Source organism: Cervus elaphus, chromosome 2 (genome assembly GCF_910594005.1).
Source record: "Cervus elaphus chromosome 2, mCerEla1.1, whole genome shotgun sequence".
NCBI lineage: Eukaryota > Metazoa > Chordata > Mammalia > Artiodactyla > Cervidae > Cervus > Cervus elaphus.
The window spans coordinates 24,652,439-24,672,879 of NC_057816.1; the positions used below are offsets into that span (position 1 = coordinate 24,652,439).

The window sequence follows — 20,441 nt, forward strand, 5'->3', positions numbered from 1 at the left end:
GTTAATTATAGGGTTGTTTAGAGAGTGAATGCTAAAATCAGCTTGCATGTCTAACGTCTAATTATGCTAGATCTTTACAATGGAATAATATTCCATTGTAAACAACGAACAACTGTAAACAGTTGTTTATTTATTGTAGACAAACAAACAACTATTGTTTACTGACCCCAGGGCTGTACATGATATATTGTTAGGTGAGACAGGCAAGTTGATGAATAATTATATAATCAAATCCCATGTTTGAAGATGTTTTGTTAAATATAAGAAGAAAATCATAAAAACCTGTGTAAACTCTATGATGTTATATATATATTAAAGTATATACAGATAGTGAGGAAGGATATATACCAAACTGTTAATAATAGTATCTCTACTGGTACAAGATTGGGAGGGAAAGAGTACAGAATATCAGCTAAACTGCTCGGGTCTGTAATTGCTGGAGCTTTAAAATGAGTGTGAATTACTTTATGATTTAAAAAATTTTAAGTTTTATATAAAAAGCAGACTGATTTCTCTGTTATCTATATCTGCTGTTTATTGAGACTGAAGAAATTCTGAGTAGAGTTTAACTCTTTCCTTGATCTCTGTCTTCTTTTAGTTGGAGGTAGTTATAATTACTGTGATGTGGTGAAGAGAATCCTGATGTCCTTTTGATGTTTTAATCTCATTACGTATATGTTTATATTTATCTATGTGAGGGTGTGCATGTAAATAAGAGTGTCATGCAGTGAGGTTGAATTTACCAGAGAAGTCAGAACTTGTGTATTCAAGAAACATTTGTGATTCTAGCTCTGGCTAAGGAGCAAAGAACCCTCCAACATGTCTGTCCCCTTGAATGGACTGGATAGAATAGAATGCTCTTTAAGGATTCGCAGAAGAAAATTGTAGCAGGCAGAGCAGGGGGAAAGACCAGAATTTGAAAAACCACTGAACCAGGAGCTAGTTTGCCTTTGTCCCATCTGAGTCCCCTCCTCTCCTCCACCCCCAACCCTGGGACTTGAACTCTGGCAGTGAGCATCCCTGCAGACAGGAGTGCTCATGGAGAAGTCCTCTAGTTCAGGTTCAGGAGGCAGTAAAGTGGTCTCCTGGCAGCACAAGCACCTGAAACTCCGAGGGAGGAGAACTTCCTCTCTGAGCAGAGGAGTTGTGGTCCCAAGGCAGTGGTTGTTAGAAGTGACAGCAGAAGCGTGATCCATGAAAGAAAAAAAAAATCGCTATATTATACTTCATTGAATTAAAAACGTTTGCTGTATGAAAGAGACTTAAGAAATGGGAAGATAAGCTACAGATGGGTAGAATATATTTACAAATCACATATCTGACAAAGGACTTACTTATGTCTAGTGTGTGTAATGTAAGGAACTCTCAAAACTTAGCAGTGAGAAAATAGCCCAATTGAAAAAATGAGTAAAAAGACAGTTCACCAAAGAAGATATACAGATAGCAAATAGCACATGAAATGACACTCAGCCCCCGTTAGCCATTAGGGATATTCAGTCTGAGGCCTGATGAAACACTACTACACATCTATTATACTGACGAGAGAGTATCCGTGCCAGAGGTTGCAGAGCAAGTGGAACTCTCGTAATTGCTAATGGCAATGCAAAGTGGTCCAGCCACTCCGGAAAACGATTTGGCAATTCCTTATAAATTTAACGTCTACTTACCAGATGGTCAAGTAAATTTCACTGTTAGAGAAGCAAAACATATGTTCGCACAAAATGTATGTTTATAGCAGCTCCATTTATAATTGCCAGAAGCTGGAAACAACCCAGGTGGGTTGTTTAAATGGATAAACTGTGATACATTCATGTAATGGAATACTATATAGCAGGAAAGGAACTATTAATAACATACAGTAACTTGGATGAGTCTCAGCATTATGCTGAGTGCAAGAAGCCAGTCTTAGAAGATTATATTCTGCATTATTCCATTGTTTGACAGTCTGGGAAAGAAAAAAGTAAGTAATGAAGAACATATCCATGGTTGCCAGGAGCTGAGGTAGTTGAGCTAGAGATGTGGCTTAAAAGGAATATCCCAAGGGTGTCTCTTGAGGTGTTGGACCTGTTCTGGATCCTGATTTTGGTAGTGATTACAAGACTCCACATGTGTTAAAACCCACAGAACTATACACCAAGAGGTCACTTTAACTGTAAGATAACTTAGAACAAAAGTACTGATCACTTAATGAGTAACCTCTTGAGGGATTGTGAACTTCTTTCAGTAAATCTATCATTTCTTTAATCTCTTTTGGAACTCCTGGAGAATTGATGTAAGCACATTTCACGTATCTTCAGTTTTCTGTTCCTGATGTGTATTCATCCTTTCAGAGTTGTTTTTAAACAATGAGACTTCCCTGGTAGCTCAGGTGGTAAAGCGTTCTACCTATAGTGCGGGAGACCTGAATTCGATCCCTGGCTCAGGAAGGTCTCCTGGAGAAGCGAATGGCAACCCACTCAGGTATTCTTGCCCACCCCCGCCCCCACCCCCCAAAAAAGGGGCTCAAGGGGACATGGACTTCCCTGGTGGCTCAGATGGTAAGGCGTCTGCCTACAATGCGGGAGACCCAGGTTCGATCCCTAGGTTGGGAATGATCCTCTGGAGAAGGAAATGGCAGCCCACTCCAGTACTCTTGCCTGGAAAATCCCATGGACGGAGGAACCTGGTGGGCTATACAGTCCATGGGGTCGCAAAGAGTCAGACACGACTGAGCGACTTCACTTTAAACAATGAGAAGTTGTTCAGAGACAGGTCTGGTGAGTAAGATGGATAAAAGTCTGGTAACAGCTTTATGGTATCTTTACCATAGATGAGATTATAAAATAAAAAGCCAGTTTGGATTTCCAGGAATGATTTGCTAGATATTTGGTGTGAACCTCTCCCTTAAATGCAACTAAACATGCTGGATACAGTAGAAAGTCTTTTTAAGTATTTTATATTGTATATGCTATTGTAAATTTTGAAAAAGATCCCTTCGGGTTTTCTGTGTGTATGATCATGTCTGCAGATAAAGGTGGATTTGCTTCTTTTCTAACCTGTATGCACTTTTTCTTTCCTTTGCTCTTGCTCTGGCCAGGACTTCATTACACTGTTGATGACAAGTGGTGATAGTGGGCATTCTTGTTTCGTCTCAGTCTTTACACTTAAAGCATTCAGTCTTTTACTGTTAAGTGTGTGGTAGCTGTAGATTTTTAAAAAATGATTCATTTATTTTTGGCTGTTCCGGGTCTTTGTTGCCGCGTGCGGGCCTTTCTCTAGTTGCGGAGGGCAGGGAACGGCTCTCTGTTGCAGCACGTGGGCTTCTTGTACGGTGACTTCTCATTGCATTTAGGCTTCAGTAGTCAGGCTGCATGGGCGCGCAGTAGCTGTGGTTCCTGGACTCGAGAGCACAGGCGCAGTAGCTGTGGTGCGTGGGCCTAGCTGCTGGCAGCATGTGGGATCTTCCCAGACCAGGGGTCGTACCCGTGTCTCCTGCATTGACATGTGCGTTCTTTACCATTGAGCTGCCAGGGAAGCCCTGTAGATTTCTTATAAATGCTCTTTATCAGGTTGAGGAAATCCCCTTCTTTCCCTAGTGTGGGAAGAGTGTTTGTCATGCATGGGTGTTGCATTCTGTCAAAGGCTTTTGTTCTGCTGAATTGAGTATCTTTATTTTGTGAAGATGATGGATTATACTGATTCCTTTTGAAATGTTTAAGCTTGGTTGTAATGTATATTATGCTTTTTATATTTGAATCACTGAATACAATTTTGCTGACATTTCATTAGGATCTTTACATGTATATTCATGAAGGGTATTAAGTCTGTAGTTTTTGTTACTGAGAATGTCTGTTGGTTTTATTTTCGGGATCATGCTGCCTCCTAAAATGAGCTAGGAAGCAATCCCTCTGTATTCTGAAGGAGTTGGTATCATTTCTTCCCTGAATGTTTTCCTAATGTTTGCTGGTTAAAAGTTACGTGGGCCTGGAGTTGTTTTGTTTTTGTTCGATGGGAAGTTTTTGTTTGTTTAATACTTTTATTTATTTACTTGGCCACGCCAGGTCTTCACTGTGGGATGTGAACCCTTCGGTGTGGTGTGTGGGGTCTAGTTCCCTGACTAGGGATCAAACCTGGGCCCCCTGCATTGGGCGCACAGAGTCTTAGCCACTGGACTATGGGGAAGTCCCTACTGGGAAGTTTTACAATTATGAACTCAATTTCTTTAATAGATAGAGTGCTACTCATTTCTTTTTAATTCCATTTTGATAACTTGTGTGTTCTGAGAAAATTTTTTGCATTTCATTAGGTCATTGAATTTAATGGCATAAACATGATCACAAAAGTCCCTTATTACCCTTTTAGTGTTTGCAGAATCTTATAACAGTGTCCTCTTTTTTAAACCTACTATATGTCATTGACATCTTTATTTTTGGTCAGTCTGGAGGTTTATCAATTTTATTGATTTATTATTTCCAAAGAACCAGCTTTTTAAAGAAAAACTTTACACTCTATGTTTTTCTTTTCTTTTCTTTTTTTTTTTTTTTTTTAAGTAATTTTTATTTATTTATTTATTTTCGTTGCCCTAGGTCGTCATTGCTTTGGCGGGCTTCTGAATTTCAGCAATCAGGGGCTACTCTTCATTGCAGTGTGTGGGCTTCTCATTACAGTGGCTTCTCTTGCTGTGGAACACAGGCTTAAGGCGTGTGGGCCTCAGTAGCTGTGGCTCGTGGGCTCTAGAGCGTGGGCTCAGTAGTTGTGTCACACAGGCCCAGCTGCGCTATGGCTCATGTAATCTCTCGACCACAGATGGAACCATGGGCAGATTCCCATCTACTGCACTACCAGGGAAGTCCCAAGAACAGCTTTTGGTTTCAGTGATTCTGCATTTTTTTTTCTTTTTTGTATTTCATGGATTTCCCTATCCTTATTGTTTCATTCATTCTACTTTGGGTTTACTTTCCTTCTCTAGATTCTTAAGGCAAAAACTTAGGTCATTTGTTTTAGTTTCTTCTTTTTTTCCCACTCAGTTCAGTTTAGTTGCTCAGTCATGTCCGACTCTTTGTGACCCCATGGACTGCAGCACACCAGCCTCCCTGTCCATCACCAACTCCTGGAGCTTACTCAAACTCATGATCATTGAGTCGATGATGCCATCCAACCATCTCATCCTCTATTGTCCCCTTCTCCTCCTGCCTTCAATCTTTCCCAGCATCAGGGTCTTTTCCAATGAGTTGGTTCCTCGAATCAGGTGGCCAAAGTATTGGAGTTTCAGCTTCAGCATCAGTCTTTCCAATGAATATTCAGGACTGATTTCCTTTAGGATGGACTGGTTGGATCTCCTTGCAGTCCAAAGGACTCTCAAGAGTCTTTTTCCCATTATAAGGATTTAAAGCTAAACATTTACTGTATTTACAACTGTGTTGTTTAGTTTCCAAATATTCTACATATCCTTTCATTATTTATTTTTAATTTAATTCCAGCTGTGGCCAGAGAACATACTCTGTGTGAATTCAACCCATATAAGTTTATTGAGACTTGTTTTATGGCCCAGTATATTATCTGTCTTGGTGAATAGTCCATGTGTACTTGGAACACATATCTATTCTGTTGTTGGGTGGGATTTTATGAAAACGTCAGTTGGATCCAATTGGTGGGTAGTGTTACGTCTTCTTGGTGGTGCAGCGGTAAAGAATTGCCTGCCAGTGCAGGAGACAGGGTAGACGCGAGTTTGATCCCTGGGTCAGGAAGATCCCCTGGAGTAGGAAATGGCAACCCACTCCAGTATTCTTACCTGGAGAATCCCATGGACAGAGGAGCCTGGTGGGCTACAGTTCATGGGGTCCCAAAGAGTCGGACACAGCTGAGCGACTGAGCACACACACGTGCATCTGTTTCTGATTTCTCTCCTTTTCTAGTAGCTGAAAGATGTACTAAAATACTCAACTCTAATAATGAATTTTCCTGTTTTTCTTTTTTGCCTCATGAATTTTGAAGTTCCTTTTGGTTGCACATGTGTTTAAGATTGTTATATCTTCTTGATAAATTGCCTTCTTTAATATTTTGAAATGTCCCTCCTTATCTCTGCTAATATTTCCTGTGCTGATGTCTACTTTGTCTTATATTAATAGAACCATTGAATTCCTTATGCTTATTTTGTTTTTGCATGGCATATCTCTTTCTATCCTTTATTTTTTTTTTTCTATCCTTTATTTTTAACCTATGTATGTTTTTGTATTTAATGTGAGTTTCATGTAGAGGACGTGTAGTTTTCTTGGTGTTTGCTTTTTTAAAAATCCAGTCTAACAAACTGTCTTTCATTTGGTTTTCTTTAGACCATGAGTATTTAATGTGATTATAAACATAGTTTAGTATAAATGTATTACCTTATATGTTTTATTCCTTCTCTGTTCTTTGTTCATTTTCCCTCTGCTTTTCCTGCAGTTTGAAAGATACTGAGTATGTTTTAAGTATTTTATTTTATTTCTGCTATTGGCTTATTGCATGACTTTATTTATTTAGAAGTTGCTCTTGGGTTTACTTACAACTGTTTATCTGCAAATACTGTTTTAAGAATCTCCTGTAACAATATACTTCTGTTTATTGTCATCAAGAAATTTTAAAATGTGAAAAGTCTGTTATGTTGACCCAAGTAATTATACGTATTTACCCATGTAGTTCTGTCACTCTTTATTTCTTTGTATTGATTCAGATTTCTGTCTGGTATTATTTTCCTTTAGCCTGAAAAACATCCTTTTTTATTTCTTGTAAGATAGTGTCTGTTGGCAGTTTTCTTAGCTTTGATTTGTTTGAAAAAAGTGTTTCTTTCATTCCTATTTTTCAAGAATATTTTTGTTAGTGTTTGCAGGTTGTTTTTTCCTTTAGATTTTAAAGACTGTCTTGCTTTTGTCTTCTGGCTAGTACTTACTGCTAAGAAGTCTGAGTTCATTCTCATCTTTGTTTTTTTGAACATGATGTGTTTTTTTCCTTGGACTGCTATCTTTATCATTGATTTTGAGTGGTTTGATTATTATATGCCTTGGTGTAATATTATGAGCTTGGTGTTGCTTTGGTTTGTTGAGCTTGTAGGAGCCATGGGTTTATAATTTTCACCAAATTTGGAAGATTTTTGGCTGTTGTTTAGTCAAATATTTGAAAGTATTTCCTCTTCCTCTTCTGGGATTTCATTTATACATTGGGATATAGCCTTAGGGTGTATTCGCCGTGACTTCCTGAAGCAGATGCCTGGTGACCTTCCTGCTGTCAAGAACCATGACCCTCCACCTATTACAAGTAACAGGATACTTTGGTGTCTTTTGCAGATGGCCTTTGTTTTATGACAGAAATATTTGGTTGGTGCAAATGTTATTGCAGTTTCAGACCATGAGTGTTATATCATTATAACTAGGTTCAAGCACATCTTTATTAATCAAAATATGAACCATTATAGTCAACATGTTTTTGCCAACAAGAATAAGTTTGTTTATTCCTGTAGTATAAAAATCTGTGCTTTGCAATTCAACAAACTCTTGAAAAACATTTTCTGTCTCCTGCTGGTTTTGGAAGGGTTTTCCCTGCAAAAAGTTGTCGAGATGCTTGAAGAAGTGATAGTCATTTGGTGCAGGGCAGGTGACTATGAGGGCTTCCCTGGTGGCTCAGATGGTAAAGAATCTGCCTGCAATGCAGGAGACCCAGGTTCAATCCCTGGGTTGGGAAGATCCCCTGGAGAAGAGAATAGCTACCCACTCCAGTATTCTTGCCTGGAGAATTCCATGGACAGAGGAGCCTGGTGGACTAGAGTCCATGGAGTTGCAAAGAGTCAGACACAACTGAGCAACTAACATTTTCACTTCAGGTGAATATGGTGGATGAGGCAAAACTTTGTAGCCCACTTTGTTCAACTTTTGAAGCGTTGCTTGTGCAGCGTGTGGTTGGGCATTGTCATGGAGAAGAATTGGGCCCTTCGTGTTGACCAATGCCAGCTGCAGGGGTTGCAGTTTCCTGTTCATCTCATCAATTTGCTGAGCACACTTCTCCGATGTAATGGTTTCACAGGGATTCAGAATGCTCTAGTGGATCAGACTGGCAGCAGACCACCAGACTGACCATGACCTTTTATTTTGATGCAAGTTTGGCTTTGGGAAGTGCTTTGGAGCTTTTTCTCAGTCCAACCACTGAGCTGATTGTCACCCTGGGTTGTATGGAATCTGCTTTTTGTCGCATATCACAATCACAATAAAAAAATGGTTTGTTGTTGTTGTGTAGAATAAGAGAAGATGACACTTCGAAACGATTTTTTTGATTTGCAGTCAGCTCATGAAACACCCACTTATTGAGCTTTTTCAGCTTTCCAGTTTGCTTCAAATGCTGGATGACCATAGACTGGTCGATGTTGGGTTCTTCAGCACCTTCTGTAGTTGTAAGAGGAGTAGCTTGATGATGGCTCTCTGTTGGTCGTTGTCAACTTTCAACAGCTGTCGACTGCACTCTTCATCTTCAAGGCTCTCGTCTCCTTTGCAAAACTTCCTGAAGCACCACTGCACATACTGTTTGTTAGCAGTTTCTGAGCCAAGTGCGCTGTTGATGTTGCAAGTTGTCTCTGCTGCTTTATGATCCATTTTGAACTTGAATTAAAAAATAACTGGAATTTACTTTTTGTCTAACATCATTTCATAGTCTAAGATAAATATAAACATCAGGTAATAAGTCATTAGCAACAAAACCAAGTGAGAAGTATGCATTAAAGTGATGTATAACATAACCACATTTATTTGAGAATGTATTCCAGTGTTGAAAGGTAGAGTTCAACAGTGCAAAACCACAATTACTTTTGCATCAACCTAATACCTAATTTGGAATTTTCTAATATTAAGCATCTAATCCTAGTGAATAGAATTAAAAGGAAAATCTTCTGTAGGCTATACCTCTAAGAATGAAAAACAAATCATTTAACTGATAGATATTGTCGATAGTACCAGATGCTTTATGATGCAGTTGATTGTGACATTGATTCTCTTGCTGTGCCTCGTCAAGTTACTCTTTCTCTTCAGTGCAGGAATCACAGCCATGGCCCCTACCCTCCAGGATTTGGCCGACATGGAGTCTGTGCGCATGAAAACAAAGAACTTGCCAAGGCGAGAGAAGCTCTTCCTCTTATAGAGGATTCTAGTAACTGTGACATTGTAAAAGCTACTCAGTAAGTCTGCCTAATGCTTTGCTTTATCCTTAGTTTCTGTTGAGTTACAATAACCTATGTGCAGTTCATGGCACTCCCGTGTACACCTTCCTCCCTTCATACTCCAGTGATATATGTTTGTCATACCAGCATCGGAGCATTTGATACAGTGCACCTTAGTTTTTTATTAATGGTCTCTTCCATTAGATTGTGAACTTCTGAGCAAAAGCATGTCTTTTCCATCTTTGTAACCCCAGTGCTTTTGCACAGTTTCTGTATTGTATTAGGTTCTCAATAAGTGTTCATTGAGTGAGCAGATGGTTTTAAATGACACTCATGCTAGACTCTGAGTTTGAAATACACATCTTAGGCTTTTAAACTATACTACAACCTAAATATGAAGATGAGATGAATACAACTCACACATTTATGGGTATTTTAAACATTTATTGATTACTTTCTATGTAGCTATTTTGTTGGGTGCACTAGAAGAAAGTCAGTAAAATAGAAACAGGTTTTCTGACCACTTGAAACTATAGTTTCCGACCACTTGAAACATAGTTGGTTGTTTTGCTTTCACTGAAAATGAAATAATGTTTCGAGTTTCTCCTTAAGATTTCCACCTGTGAGTATTTGCCTTAAATCATTTCCAACATTTTCACCCTCATGGATCTCACTGATTGTTAACATCTACCACATCTCTTGCCATTGAATATGTTTTGAAATATTTTGCCTGTCAGATTATGTTAATTAGTAGGCCACTTTATCAGTAATCAAATATAGGCCTGCCTGTCAGAGCTTCTAATCTGCATGAAAGAAACCAATGTTACTGCACAAACTTGATATAGTTTCTGTCAAAAGTGAAGATGTTTGGTGATTAGTTAACCTGTTTGGCTTTAAACAGACTAATATATTGCTTATGTTTGTTAAAAAGTAATTGACAATTATTTTAATATTCTAATTACTAATTTACATGAATTCTGGAGGCCCTGGGAACCACTACTTTAGTTGAATATTATTTGAGAATGTTTTTATTGTTATATTTATATGAAGATGACAGTGTTCTTAAGGTAAATAGATATTTGCTTTAATTAAAATGGAAACATTTATATGTTTCACTGCTTTCAGTAAAGCTCTGTTATAATAAGTGTGAAAAATTAGGCTACATCATAGGGAATCTCAATAAAAACTCATATCTTTCCTAAAATTTTCTTCAGGTCTTGGACTTTCTTCAGTGGTTGTGAGAAGATATTTAGGTAGTATTTGGGAAGGGTGAAAAAAGCTAGTTAGGATAGGTATTTTTGTATTTTTTAAATCATAATGTCCTTAAATAATTTGTACTCTTTATGTTTCTCATGTAAAGGGAGTATCTCTCTTTTTTTGATTCCCAATTATTTTTTATTAATTAATTTTTTTTAATTGGTGGAAAATTGGTTTACAATTTTGTGTTGGCTTCTGCTATACAGCAACACGAATCAATCATAATTTTATATATATATATATCTCTCTCTCTATATATATATATATATATCCCTTCTGTCCTGAACCTCCTTCCTCTCCCCATCCCACCCCTCTAGATCATCACAGGGGAGTATTTCTTTTGCAATAAAATGTTAAAGTTGATATTTAAAAGATGGAGAATGTAAATATATATATGTATCATTATCAACAACTCATTTTCTCTAATATCTTCACTTCTTGTTGTCAGATGGGTATCTATCTTTTAAAAAATGCCATAAAGACAGGCATGTACACATTTTGATGAGGTGGAAGTTATTTAATAGTGTGGGAAACAGACATTCTGCCATTTGTTTTGATTTTGACCCTTGAAGGCACAGTAAAACATTCAGGTCCCTCTAAATAAAAGTAAGTTTCAAAGAAACTGAATGGTCTAGTAGGACTTAATAGTTTCTATTGAAAAGAAATAGAGCTAATGAATGATTTTGAAAATTATTTTAGCATTAAAAAGAGATATTTCTCTCCTGCTTTTCATTCTGATAGTTAAATAGGTCTCTGAATTATCCCTTCAATCGTCCCCTCCTTTCCATTCTTTTCCCTGAGGCTCCCTTTGCTGATCACCTGTCCCTAATACAAGAGCCTCTAAACTGGTCTCTCAGTCTTCACCTCAAGTTAGCTTCCATATTGCACTAATGTGATCTTTCTTACAGCCCAAAGCCTGAGTGCTTTCTTCTTTAAAACCTGCACTGGCTTCCCCTTGAGCCATAAAGACTAAATTTCACAGCATGGCAGAGAAGGATCATGCAGGCTTTGCCTGCCTCTCCTAGCCTCATCTCCTGCCATTGCCTTTCTTATGCTTTATGCTTCTGCAGTGCTAAATTGCTTATTATTTTTCCAAACATCTGGGTAGTTTCATATCTCTGGTTTTCGTACATGCTGTTACCTCTGCCTGAAATGTCTTCCCTTCATAGCTTGTACATCATGTTCCATCTACTTCAGGAAGAGCTAATCATTCCTTCCTTTTCTGTACCTACACCATGTCCATGTTTTATTGTTGAATTTATCCTGTTCCAGTTTGCTTTTAGTCTCGCTCCCTTATTGTGAGATCATCGCTTGGGCTTTGTTTGATTTGGGGATAAGATTATTGTCCAAAATCAGCGCCATGTATTCCTGGTGCATAGTGGAAGATCCAGTGAAACTTATTGAAAGAGGAAAACTATGAATGTTAAAAGTTTATTTCAGAAAATCAGGTTCAAGTCCAAAAAGATTTATCTGTCTGATCAGCTAGTAGCCAGGTTTACTTCTGTTGTTTGGGTTTACATCCCATCCACTTTATGAATATCTTTGCTAATTGTTATATTTATGTGTTGGCTGAAAGACACACCGGATAAAGACATGGTAAAAGAAAAAGACATTTCGATAGCTGAAATTATGTTAATGGTATCAGTTATGCCTTTTATTTTCCATCTTGTTGCAGATACGGCATTTTTGAGCGATGTAAAGAGTTGGTAGAAGCAGGATATGATGTCAGGCAACCAGACAAAGAAAATGTGTCTCTTCTTCACTGGGCTGCCATTAATAACAGGCTGGATCTTGTAAAGTAAGATGGGATATATGTGTGTTAATTAAGTGTGTGTTTTATAATTCTAAACCTTTCCTTCATTTGTCTTTTCTCTTTTCAAGTGCAAGTGTGTATGTTGAGCCACCTCTAATCCTTTATTATAAATGAATCTTTGAACTTTGTGCCATGCACAGTGGTTATCATAGTACTGAAAAGGACCTCAGAGATCATCTGGACCAGGACTCTCTTTGGCCAGAAATAAAAATTAAAAATGAAGTCACAGTTCAGGCAATGAATTTGAACATTTTTGGACATGGAACAATGGGCTGATTCAAAACTGGGAAAGGAGTACATCAAAGCTATATATTGTCATTCTGCTTATTTAACTTATATGCAGAGTACATCATGCAAAATGCTGGGCTGGATGAAGCACAAGCTGGAGTCAACATTGCTGGTAGAAATATCAGTAACCTCAGATATGCAGATGATACCACCCTTACGGCAGAAAGCAAAGAGGAACTAAAGAGTCTCTTGATGAAGGTGAAAGAGGAGAGTGAAAAAGCTGACTTAAAACTCAGCATTCAAAAAACTAAGATCGTAGCATCTGTTCCCATCACTTCATGGCAAATAGATGGGGAAACAATGGAAACAGTGACAGACTTTATTTTCTTGGACTCCAAAATCACTGAGGATGGTGATTGCAACCTTGAAAGTTTTAAAAGACACTTGCTCCTTGGAAGAAAAGCTATGACAAACCTAGACAGTGTATTAAAAAGTAGAGACATTACTTTGCTGACAAAGGTCCGTATAGTCCAAGCTATGTTTTTTGCAGTAGTCATGTATGGATGTGAGAGTTGGATCATAAAGAAGGCTGAGCACCGAAGAACTGATGCTTTTGAACTGTGGTGCTGGAGAAGACTCGAGAGTCCCTTGGATGGCAAGGAGATCAAAGCAGTCAGTTCTTAAGGAAATCAACCCTGAATATTCATTGGAAGGACTGGTGCTGAAGCTGAAACTCCAGTACTTTGGCCACCTGATGTGAAGAACTGTCTCAGTGGAAAAGACCCTGATGCTGGGAAAGATTGAAGGCAGGAGAAGGGGATGACAGAGGAAGAGATGGTTGGATGGTATCACCGATTCAATGAACATGAGTTTGAGCAAGCTCCAGGAGATGATGAAGGACAGGGAAGCCTGGCGTGCTGCAGTCCATGGGGTCACACAGAGTAGGACATGATTGAGTGATTGAACAATAACAACACATTTTTCACAATAGAACGGATAGTTTCACCAAGTTTAAAAGAATCACTGAAATTGTTATATTGTAATGATGCCAGGAGGAATGGATGGGTAGGGGAATAATTTAATAGCAAAATTAAATATGGAATGCATTTTAGATTAGGCATGTATTGGATTGTATAAAATTATTTCCGTACATAAAGCACTACTGTGTTTTGTTTATTTTTATATCTTTAGCATGTAAAATGTGTATTGTGTACATGAATGTGTATATGTTTTGTATTATACACATTTAAAATCCTGTGGTTTAAGAAAGTAAAAATATACTGAAGGTTAGAATAATGAGATATACTCACAGCCATACTCCTTTTCTGTGGAAATAAACTGGTGTTTTTACATAATATATGTGAAGCACAACTTTAAAATAATGAGACTAATTCCTGTAAGCCACAGAAGAAAATAAGTCTCTTTACCTTATAGTTTAACTTTATACAATGTGTCCCATCTATGCCTCCAAAATAGAGTGAAATACTCAAAATGTCTAACTTCTCTGGAAAAATTTTGAATTATTTTTTTGCTAGCTGCTTTTAGCATCATTATTTCCACATAGTAATTCTAACTTTAAGCTGTTAATTGTGACATAGTTTCACCTTTCTTCTTGCAAGTTAAATAGATCATCTGTAATAGAAACCTTCCAACCAGTCCATCCTAAAGGAGATCAGTCCTGGGTGTTCACTGGAAGGACTGATACTGAAGCTGAAACTCCAGTACTTTGGCCACCTCATGCGAAGAGTTGACTCACTGGAAAAGACCCTGATGCTGGGAGGGATTGGGGGCAGGAGGAGAAGGGGACGACAGAGGATGAGATGGCTGGATGGCATCACCGACTCGATGGGCATGAGTTTGAGTAAACTCCAGGAGTTGGTGATGGACAGGGAGGCCTGGCGTACTGTGATTCATGGGGTCGCAAAACTGAGTGACTGAACTGAACTGAACTGAAATATAAACCATTTCAGGAGTTTTGTGGTTAGAATCAGCAGAGAGTAGTTATTATGTGTTTAGTGTATAGTTGTAAAGGGATACTCATGACAGCAGGAGTAATTACTTACATGATGAGAATATTTCACCAGGGATCTGTTTGATGCTGTTATGTGAGTCTTTCAGACTTCTGCAGATCTGAGTGTTTTAGAGAGGGGCATTATTATAATTTCTGTTTTCAAATACATTTATTACTAAGAAAAATGGATGTTTTATTTCTTAGTATGAATTTTAAGTTTTAAATCTTATTTTCATTTATGTCTGCTCTTAACAGGTTTTATATTTCAAAAGGCGCTGTGGTAGATCAGTTGGGTGGAGATTTAAACTCAACTCCTCTTCATTGGGCCATCAGGTAAAGGTTTCTTTAAATACTGAAATTGCTATTCAGAATCAAAACTGATTTACGTATGTTCTGAACATTACAGACCAGCACTTTGCCACAGAATTTTCTGTGAAGATGGAAATGTTTGTGCTGTCCCATAAGGTAGCGCCACTAGCCACATGTGAAATGTAAAGTGTGGCTAATGCCACTAAGGAATTGAGTTTTTAATTTTAGTTAATTTTAGCTAATTTGCATTTAAATAACTATATATGGCTAGTAGTTCATACTAGAATTGCAGTTACAGACCACTTAAAAGACTCTTTTGTTTTTACCGCTTCATTAAAAAAAAATACCATTTTAAAGAGTTTGTGTAGATGATGTGTTTGTGTTTAATTGAGGGCCCAAACTAAGTTGTATGTATTATATTTTATAATTAAAGTAAATGTTTTTAATATTTGATCATATGGACAAATGTGGTAGTTTAGTGAGTGTAAACTCCATCAGTTCTTTTCCCTGGTATGTGTTGGCATCTGAAGCTGGAGTTAGTAAGTGTCTGCTTGGATACGTAGCAACTTCTTCATCTTTCAATTTAACTCCATTCTCTCTGATGGGTGGAACTGAAACAAACCTGAAAGTGAAGTGGATAATTGTTCATTTAAGGCAAGGAATTCAGTCTTTTCTCTGGAGTCAAGAATTTTGAAGAATCTGGGGTTAGCTCATCCCCGTAAGCTACAGTGCTTTACATGGAAATGAGCTGTATTCAAAGAGAAATATGTAGCTCCTAAGAACAGTATTATCACCTGTGGTCTGGGAATTGTTACCCTACATTCAACATAACCTGTTTCATGATTATTTTTTGTTTTTAAAACAGCAATGGCAAAGTCCAAGTGATTTTTAATTTCCATTTTTATTGTTATGTAAAATTATTTATACATGGTAGTAGTCTTACACATAAGATTTAAGGTAGATTGGGAGGTTATTACTAATAAGCTTATTACCTGCACTCAAGGACTGTCCAGATAGTTCTAAGTTTGGAATGTCTACGTAAAAGATATTTAGAGAAGCTCCAGTGTTTTAAAAATCTGTACACTGTTAAGAAATACTCTATATATAACCACAGTCCCTCATGTCTTAGGAATATTAGTTTCTCCCTGAATTTTTCTCTTTTGCACCATAGGGTACAGTATAATTTTTGTTCTCTCTTTTTCCAGACAAGGGCATTTACCTATGGTCATATTATTACTGCAGTATGGTGCAGACCCCGCTCTCATTGATGGAGAGGGATTCTGCGGCATCCACCTGGCCGTGTTATTTCAGCACATGCCCATTATAGCATATCTCATCTCTAAAGGACAGGTATGTTTTGAGACATATTTTGTATTCTAGCTGTTGTAAATCTGAAAGGACTCAGAGAGGATCATTAGTAATAGTCCTCATTTTTAAGGTATAAAAATCATTTTTACAGATACCTGAATGTTCAAATACTAGCCTCAGTAAGTCTAGCTATTGAATACTGCTTTTTCCAGCTTCACTGGAGCAAAAAGGATAGGTCATTTAGCTCAGTAACATATAATAGTTGTTTCTGAAACTGGTAAGCTTATAATAGTTTTTCTTGTGATCCCAGTAATTTGCAGAGTTTTTCAAAAACATGACTTCAATGCCTGTATTTTTCTTTTGGTTGAATGTGGAAATGGTAGTCAAATCACTAAATTAACCCATCATTTGCTTTCATTATTTGAGTCCAAATGGAGATCAGTTTGAATGTATGTTTCTTATTGTTCCCTGAAGTAATCCCATGAAAAATGACTTGCCTTAAGAGACATTCATTTATGGCACTGGTTAAATTATGGGTTGTTGGCAGTGGGAGTTTCACTGTCAGTTCTGCTTTCCTGGGATATATGCTTTCTGGTAGCAACTAGTTTATATATCAGTAGTTTCGTCTGTAGCAGGCATGGAAACATGTTTGCACGAATGCTGTTGGAATGACTGTATTCTCTTTAAATTAGCACTTTCTGTTAGACTTAGCAATTCAAGTAGAATAATTATAACCTCTTGGTTCTCATTTTGGAAAGCTGTATGAAGAGTCATCTTTTCTACTTCACTTTGGGCTTCCTCCTCCAAGGCCTGTAAGAATATTCAGTCACTGACTTTTTTGGGGGGTTGGGGGCCCTTGGTTGAGGTATTGTATACCTCAACTCTGGACCCATTTTTTTAAGTGGACCGTATCTTCTTGGAGCTATGATTTCCCTTTTATTTCCTATATTCTCAAAAATAGAAAAGAATTTTTCATGTTTTACTCTTTGAAACATAGTAAATTCAAAAATACAATTTATTTTGTATTCTTGCCTCAGAAGGTAGAGTTAACTCTTACTGAAAGTGTTTAAGTAGAGACTGGATGACTTTGTCCAAGAGGTGATAGTTTGAATTAATGTGTCAGTTAAAGTCTAAACTAGATAACTTCTAAGGTCTCTACTGTCTCATATTTGATGGTGATTATCAACATTTTTCTGTCCCTTTGTCTTCTTCCACTCACAACATACAACATTTAAAATCATATATTCAGATTTTTCCCTTTAAAAATATTTTGTAGGAATCAGTGGATTTTTACCCTATGGATGTGAAACAGAACATTATTTATTCAAATGATATCTGAACCCTTGTAGACACACTGGTGGTGTTGAATGTATTAAAGAGGTACTTCTACTAAGAGAGGAAGCAGAAACTTGACTGTGTTTACAGTTAGGCTGATCAACTCTTCTTTTTTAACAGAGTGTGAACACGATAGATGTAAACGGGCAGACACCTCTCATGTTATCAGCTAACAAAGTACTTGGGTAAGTAAGTTTAATTGAATTGCCTTATTCTGACTCTTGATTCCAGCAATTTAAGTATCTTATTCTATGTGAGGTGACACAGCATTCTGAAGAAAGTAAGATTTTCCATCTTGTGTCTGTGACATGCACTTTTAATATAGTTGTAGTTAGAAAAGCAGCTTTGAAATAAATTTTCTCTTTTCTGATAGCTTTGTGGAAAAGTTTGAAAGCTACCAATAAGAAAAAAATTCTCTTACAGAACACCTGGAGATTCCAGAGCATAGACTTAATTAACAGAATTTGCATTTCTTAGTTCACGTTTCTCAAGAATGGCTACAGGTTTAAATGCTCCCATAATTTGAAATCTAGATGATAAATATGCATTTCAAAAAACAATAAATTTGAGGGTTCTCTGACATTGTTGACTACTCTGAAAATATTAATTGTAATTGAAAATTGCAGTTATGAAGATAGCATGTTTATATGTTCATATCAGTTACTTAGATATTTAAGTTTTTGTGTGTTTTATCATTACTACTTGTGATTACTGGTCACCATATTGTCCAACTTCTGTTATTCTTCTGCTCAAATACATGCTATACTTTGTCCTTTATCAATTTCGTTTCCAGTGTTGTACTTAGTTTCTGAGTCTGCTCTTACTTAGGCTGTCACTCCTAGGAACTGAGTTAGTTCTGATGCTATTTCCTTTTAGTTCATAGACTGGTAGGGCTCGAATTTGGGGTAGAATTTTGTCAAAAAGCATTTTGTCATCTTTGCTGGTAACTCTGAGGTCATGTATAATGTTTTAAAATCTTGAATAGAATGAGTAAAATAAATTATTATTTTATTAAAGGAATCTCTTGAGTAGTCATGAAAGAAGTAAAAGTGTTGAACATGAAGTAAAAAAATAATTGAATTCTGCTTTCAAGTCCATAACTTTCTTTGATAAATGATTTAGGGCATTTTTATACCACTTTACGTAATAAGTGGTTGGAGGGAGAATGTGAAGTTAGCTTTTGGTTTGTCTCCTCAAATATGATATTGTATGTTTAATTTTTTTTTTGTATGTTTAATTTTTTAACTGGATAAATAACATAGCATTTAATGTTGGCTGAAGTAAAAAAAAAAAAAAAAGTTAATCATTAGAACAGTAACATGAAAATAAAAATTTGAAAAACAAAAGCAATTATTCCATTGTATTGTTGTTAAAATTACATTATGTAGCAGACAATTAATAGATTTCTCTCGGGGCAGCAACTTGGGCCTCACAGTATTAACACCTAGAGTAGAATTCTGCACAGAGAAGTTCTGCAGTTTTCGGAATACTTACTGATTGGTTCATTGATATATTATCAAACAGGTTCATTATTTACATTTACCCTTCAAATCATTCTAATAAATGATCCTTGGTGTTTTATTGTTTTGAGACAGGCCAGAACCAACTGGATTTCTTTTAAAGTTTAATCCTTCTCTCAATATAGTTGATAAAATACATCAAAACACTCCACTTCACTGGGCAGTTGCAGCAGGAAATGTTAATGCTGTTGATAAGCTCTTGGAAGCTGGTTCTAGCCTGGATGTCCGAAATGTTAAGGTATGGCCAGGTGTTTATCTCTCTTAGCTTATTACGTCTTCAGTTACCACACGATACATATAAACAATCATAGTTGGCTACCCTTGGAATAAATACATTGAATCTATGATTCTCATGAGTTTGTAAAACTTGTTTAGCATTGGGGCTTCCCTGGTGGCTCAGTGGCTAAGATTCCACGCTCCTAATGCAGGGAATCTGGGTTTAATCCCTGGTCAGGGAACTAGGCCCCACATACCCCAACTAAGAGTTCGCACACCACAGCTATAAAAGATCCTGCATGTGCAACTAAAGATCGCATGTGCCGCAACCATGATGTGGCTCAGTCAAATAAATAAATATTAAAAAAAAGTTTAGCACTTATGCTCTATCAAAAATAAAATTGAACTTTTTCTTTCTTTTTTTAGGGAGAAACCCCTCTTGACATGGCCCTGCAAAGCAAAAATCGGCTCATTATTCACATGCTAAAAACAGAGGCCAAAACTCGAGCCAACAAAAATTTCAGACTTTGGAGATGGCTGCAGAAATGCGAGGTATTTTCATACAGGGCCTATCCTGTGGGCTCAAAGAACTGTTTTGTCCATTTGTTTTTGCATTTGAAGGCATCAGGGAAAACCAAGGAGTTGGCCTACTGCTGCATTGTATCTGCAGGTTATATCTTTCCCATACATCCCATAACCCAAAGTTGGAAATTTGGCACTTTTACTGCCAATTTATTGTTGGTTCTCAGCTAGATGGCTCTACAGCTCCATGTTACCTTGTGAATACCATAACATATTTCCATGTTTATTTCATGAGTGAATTGAAACACAAATGGTTTAGATTCTTAGAGAAGCAAAAGGAAAAATCATTGTTGCAAGGAATTTATTGGAGTTATTCTTAAAGAGCTTGTTCCTCTTAAAATTTTTTTCAAAGGGGAAATAATAACATTCAAAATGTTTTCTTAGAATCAGGAAGAGTTAAACTTAAAAAATTACAATGTTGCAAGCTTCAGGCATTTGATGTCACTTCATAAAATCAAAAGCATTCACAATTTTGAGAGATGAAACTGAACCTTTATTCTTTTTTTAACTTGGAAGTTCTTCTGAGTGGTGGTCTTCTAAAGTTAAAAATGAACAACAATAATGAAAAAGTGAATGGAATGATAGAAAAAATTAGAATGGTCAGCTTGCTCTTATGTCCAGCAAAATCTAAGTTGTAATAGAGAATGTAATTAAGATTGTTAAAATGGATATTGAATTGATTTTACTGTTTAATGTCTTCACATACGA

The 20,441-nt window shown here is 37.0% G+C and overlaps 1 protein-coding gene across 2 annotated transcripts in view; it reads left to right on the forward strand.

The window, feature by feature from the left end:
• ZDHHC13 (zinc finger DHHC-type palmitoyltransferase 13) overlaps positions 1–20,441 on the forward strand; it is a 51,246-nt gene that overhangs the window by 5,879 nt on the left and 24,926 nt on the right. The window contains exons 2-8 of one of the 2 annotated variants that reach the window (XM_043875044.1): positions 9,032–9,172; positions 12,087–12,209; positions 14,719–14,796; positions 15,978–16,122; positions 17,536–17,600; positions 19,011–19,173; positions 19,578–19,703. In XM_043875044.1, the coding sequence (XP_043730979.1) occupies positions 15,994–16,122; positions 17,536–17,600; positions 19,011–19,173; positions 19,578–19,703 (483 nt within the window). In that variant the 5' untranslated portion in view covers positions 9,032–9,172; positions 12,087–12,209; positions 14,719–14,796; positions 15,978–15,993. Of the gene's footprint in view, positions 1–9,026; positions 9,173–12,086; positions 12,210–14,718; positions 14,797–15,977; positions 16,123–17,535; positions 17,601–19,010; positions 19,174–19,577; positions 19,704–20,441 lie in introns of both variants that reach the window. The other variant, XM_043875035.1, reaches the window with a different exon arrangement.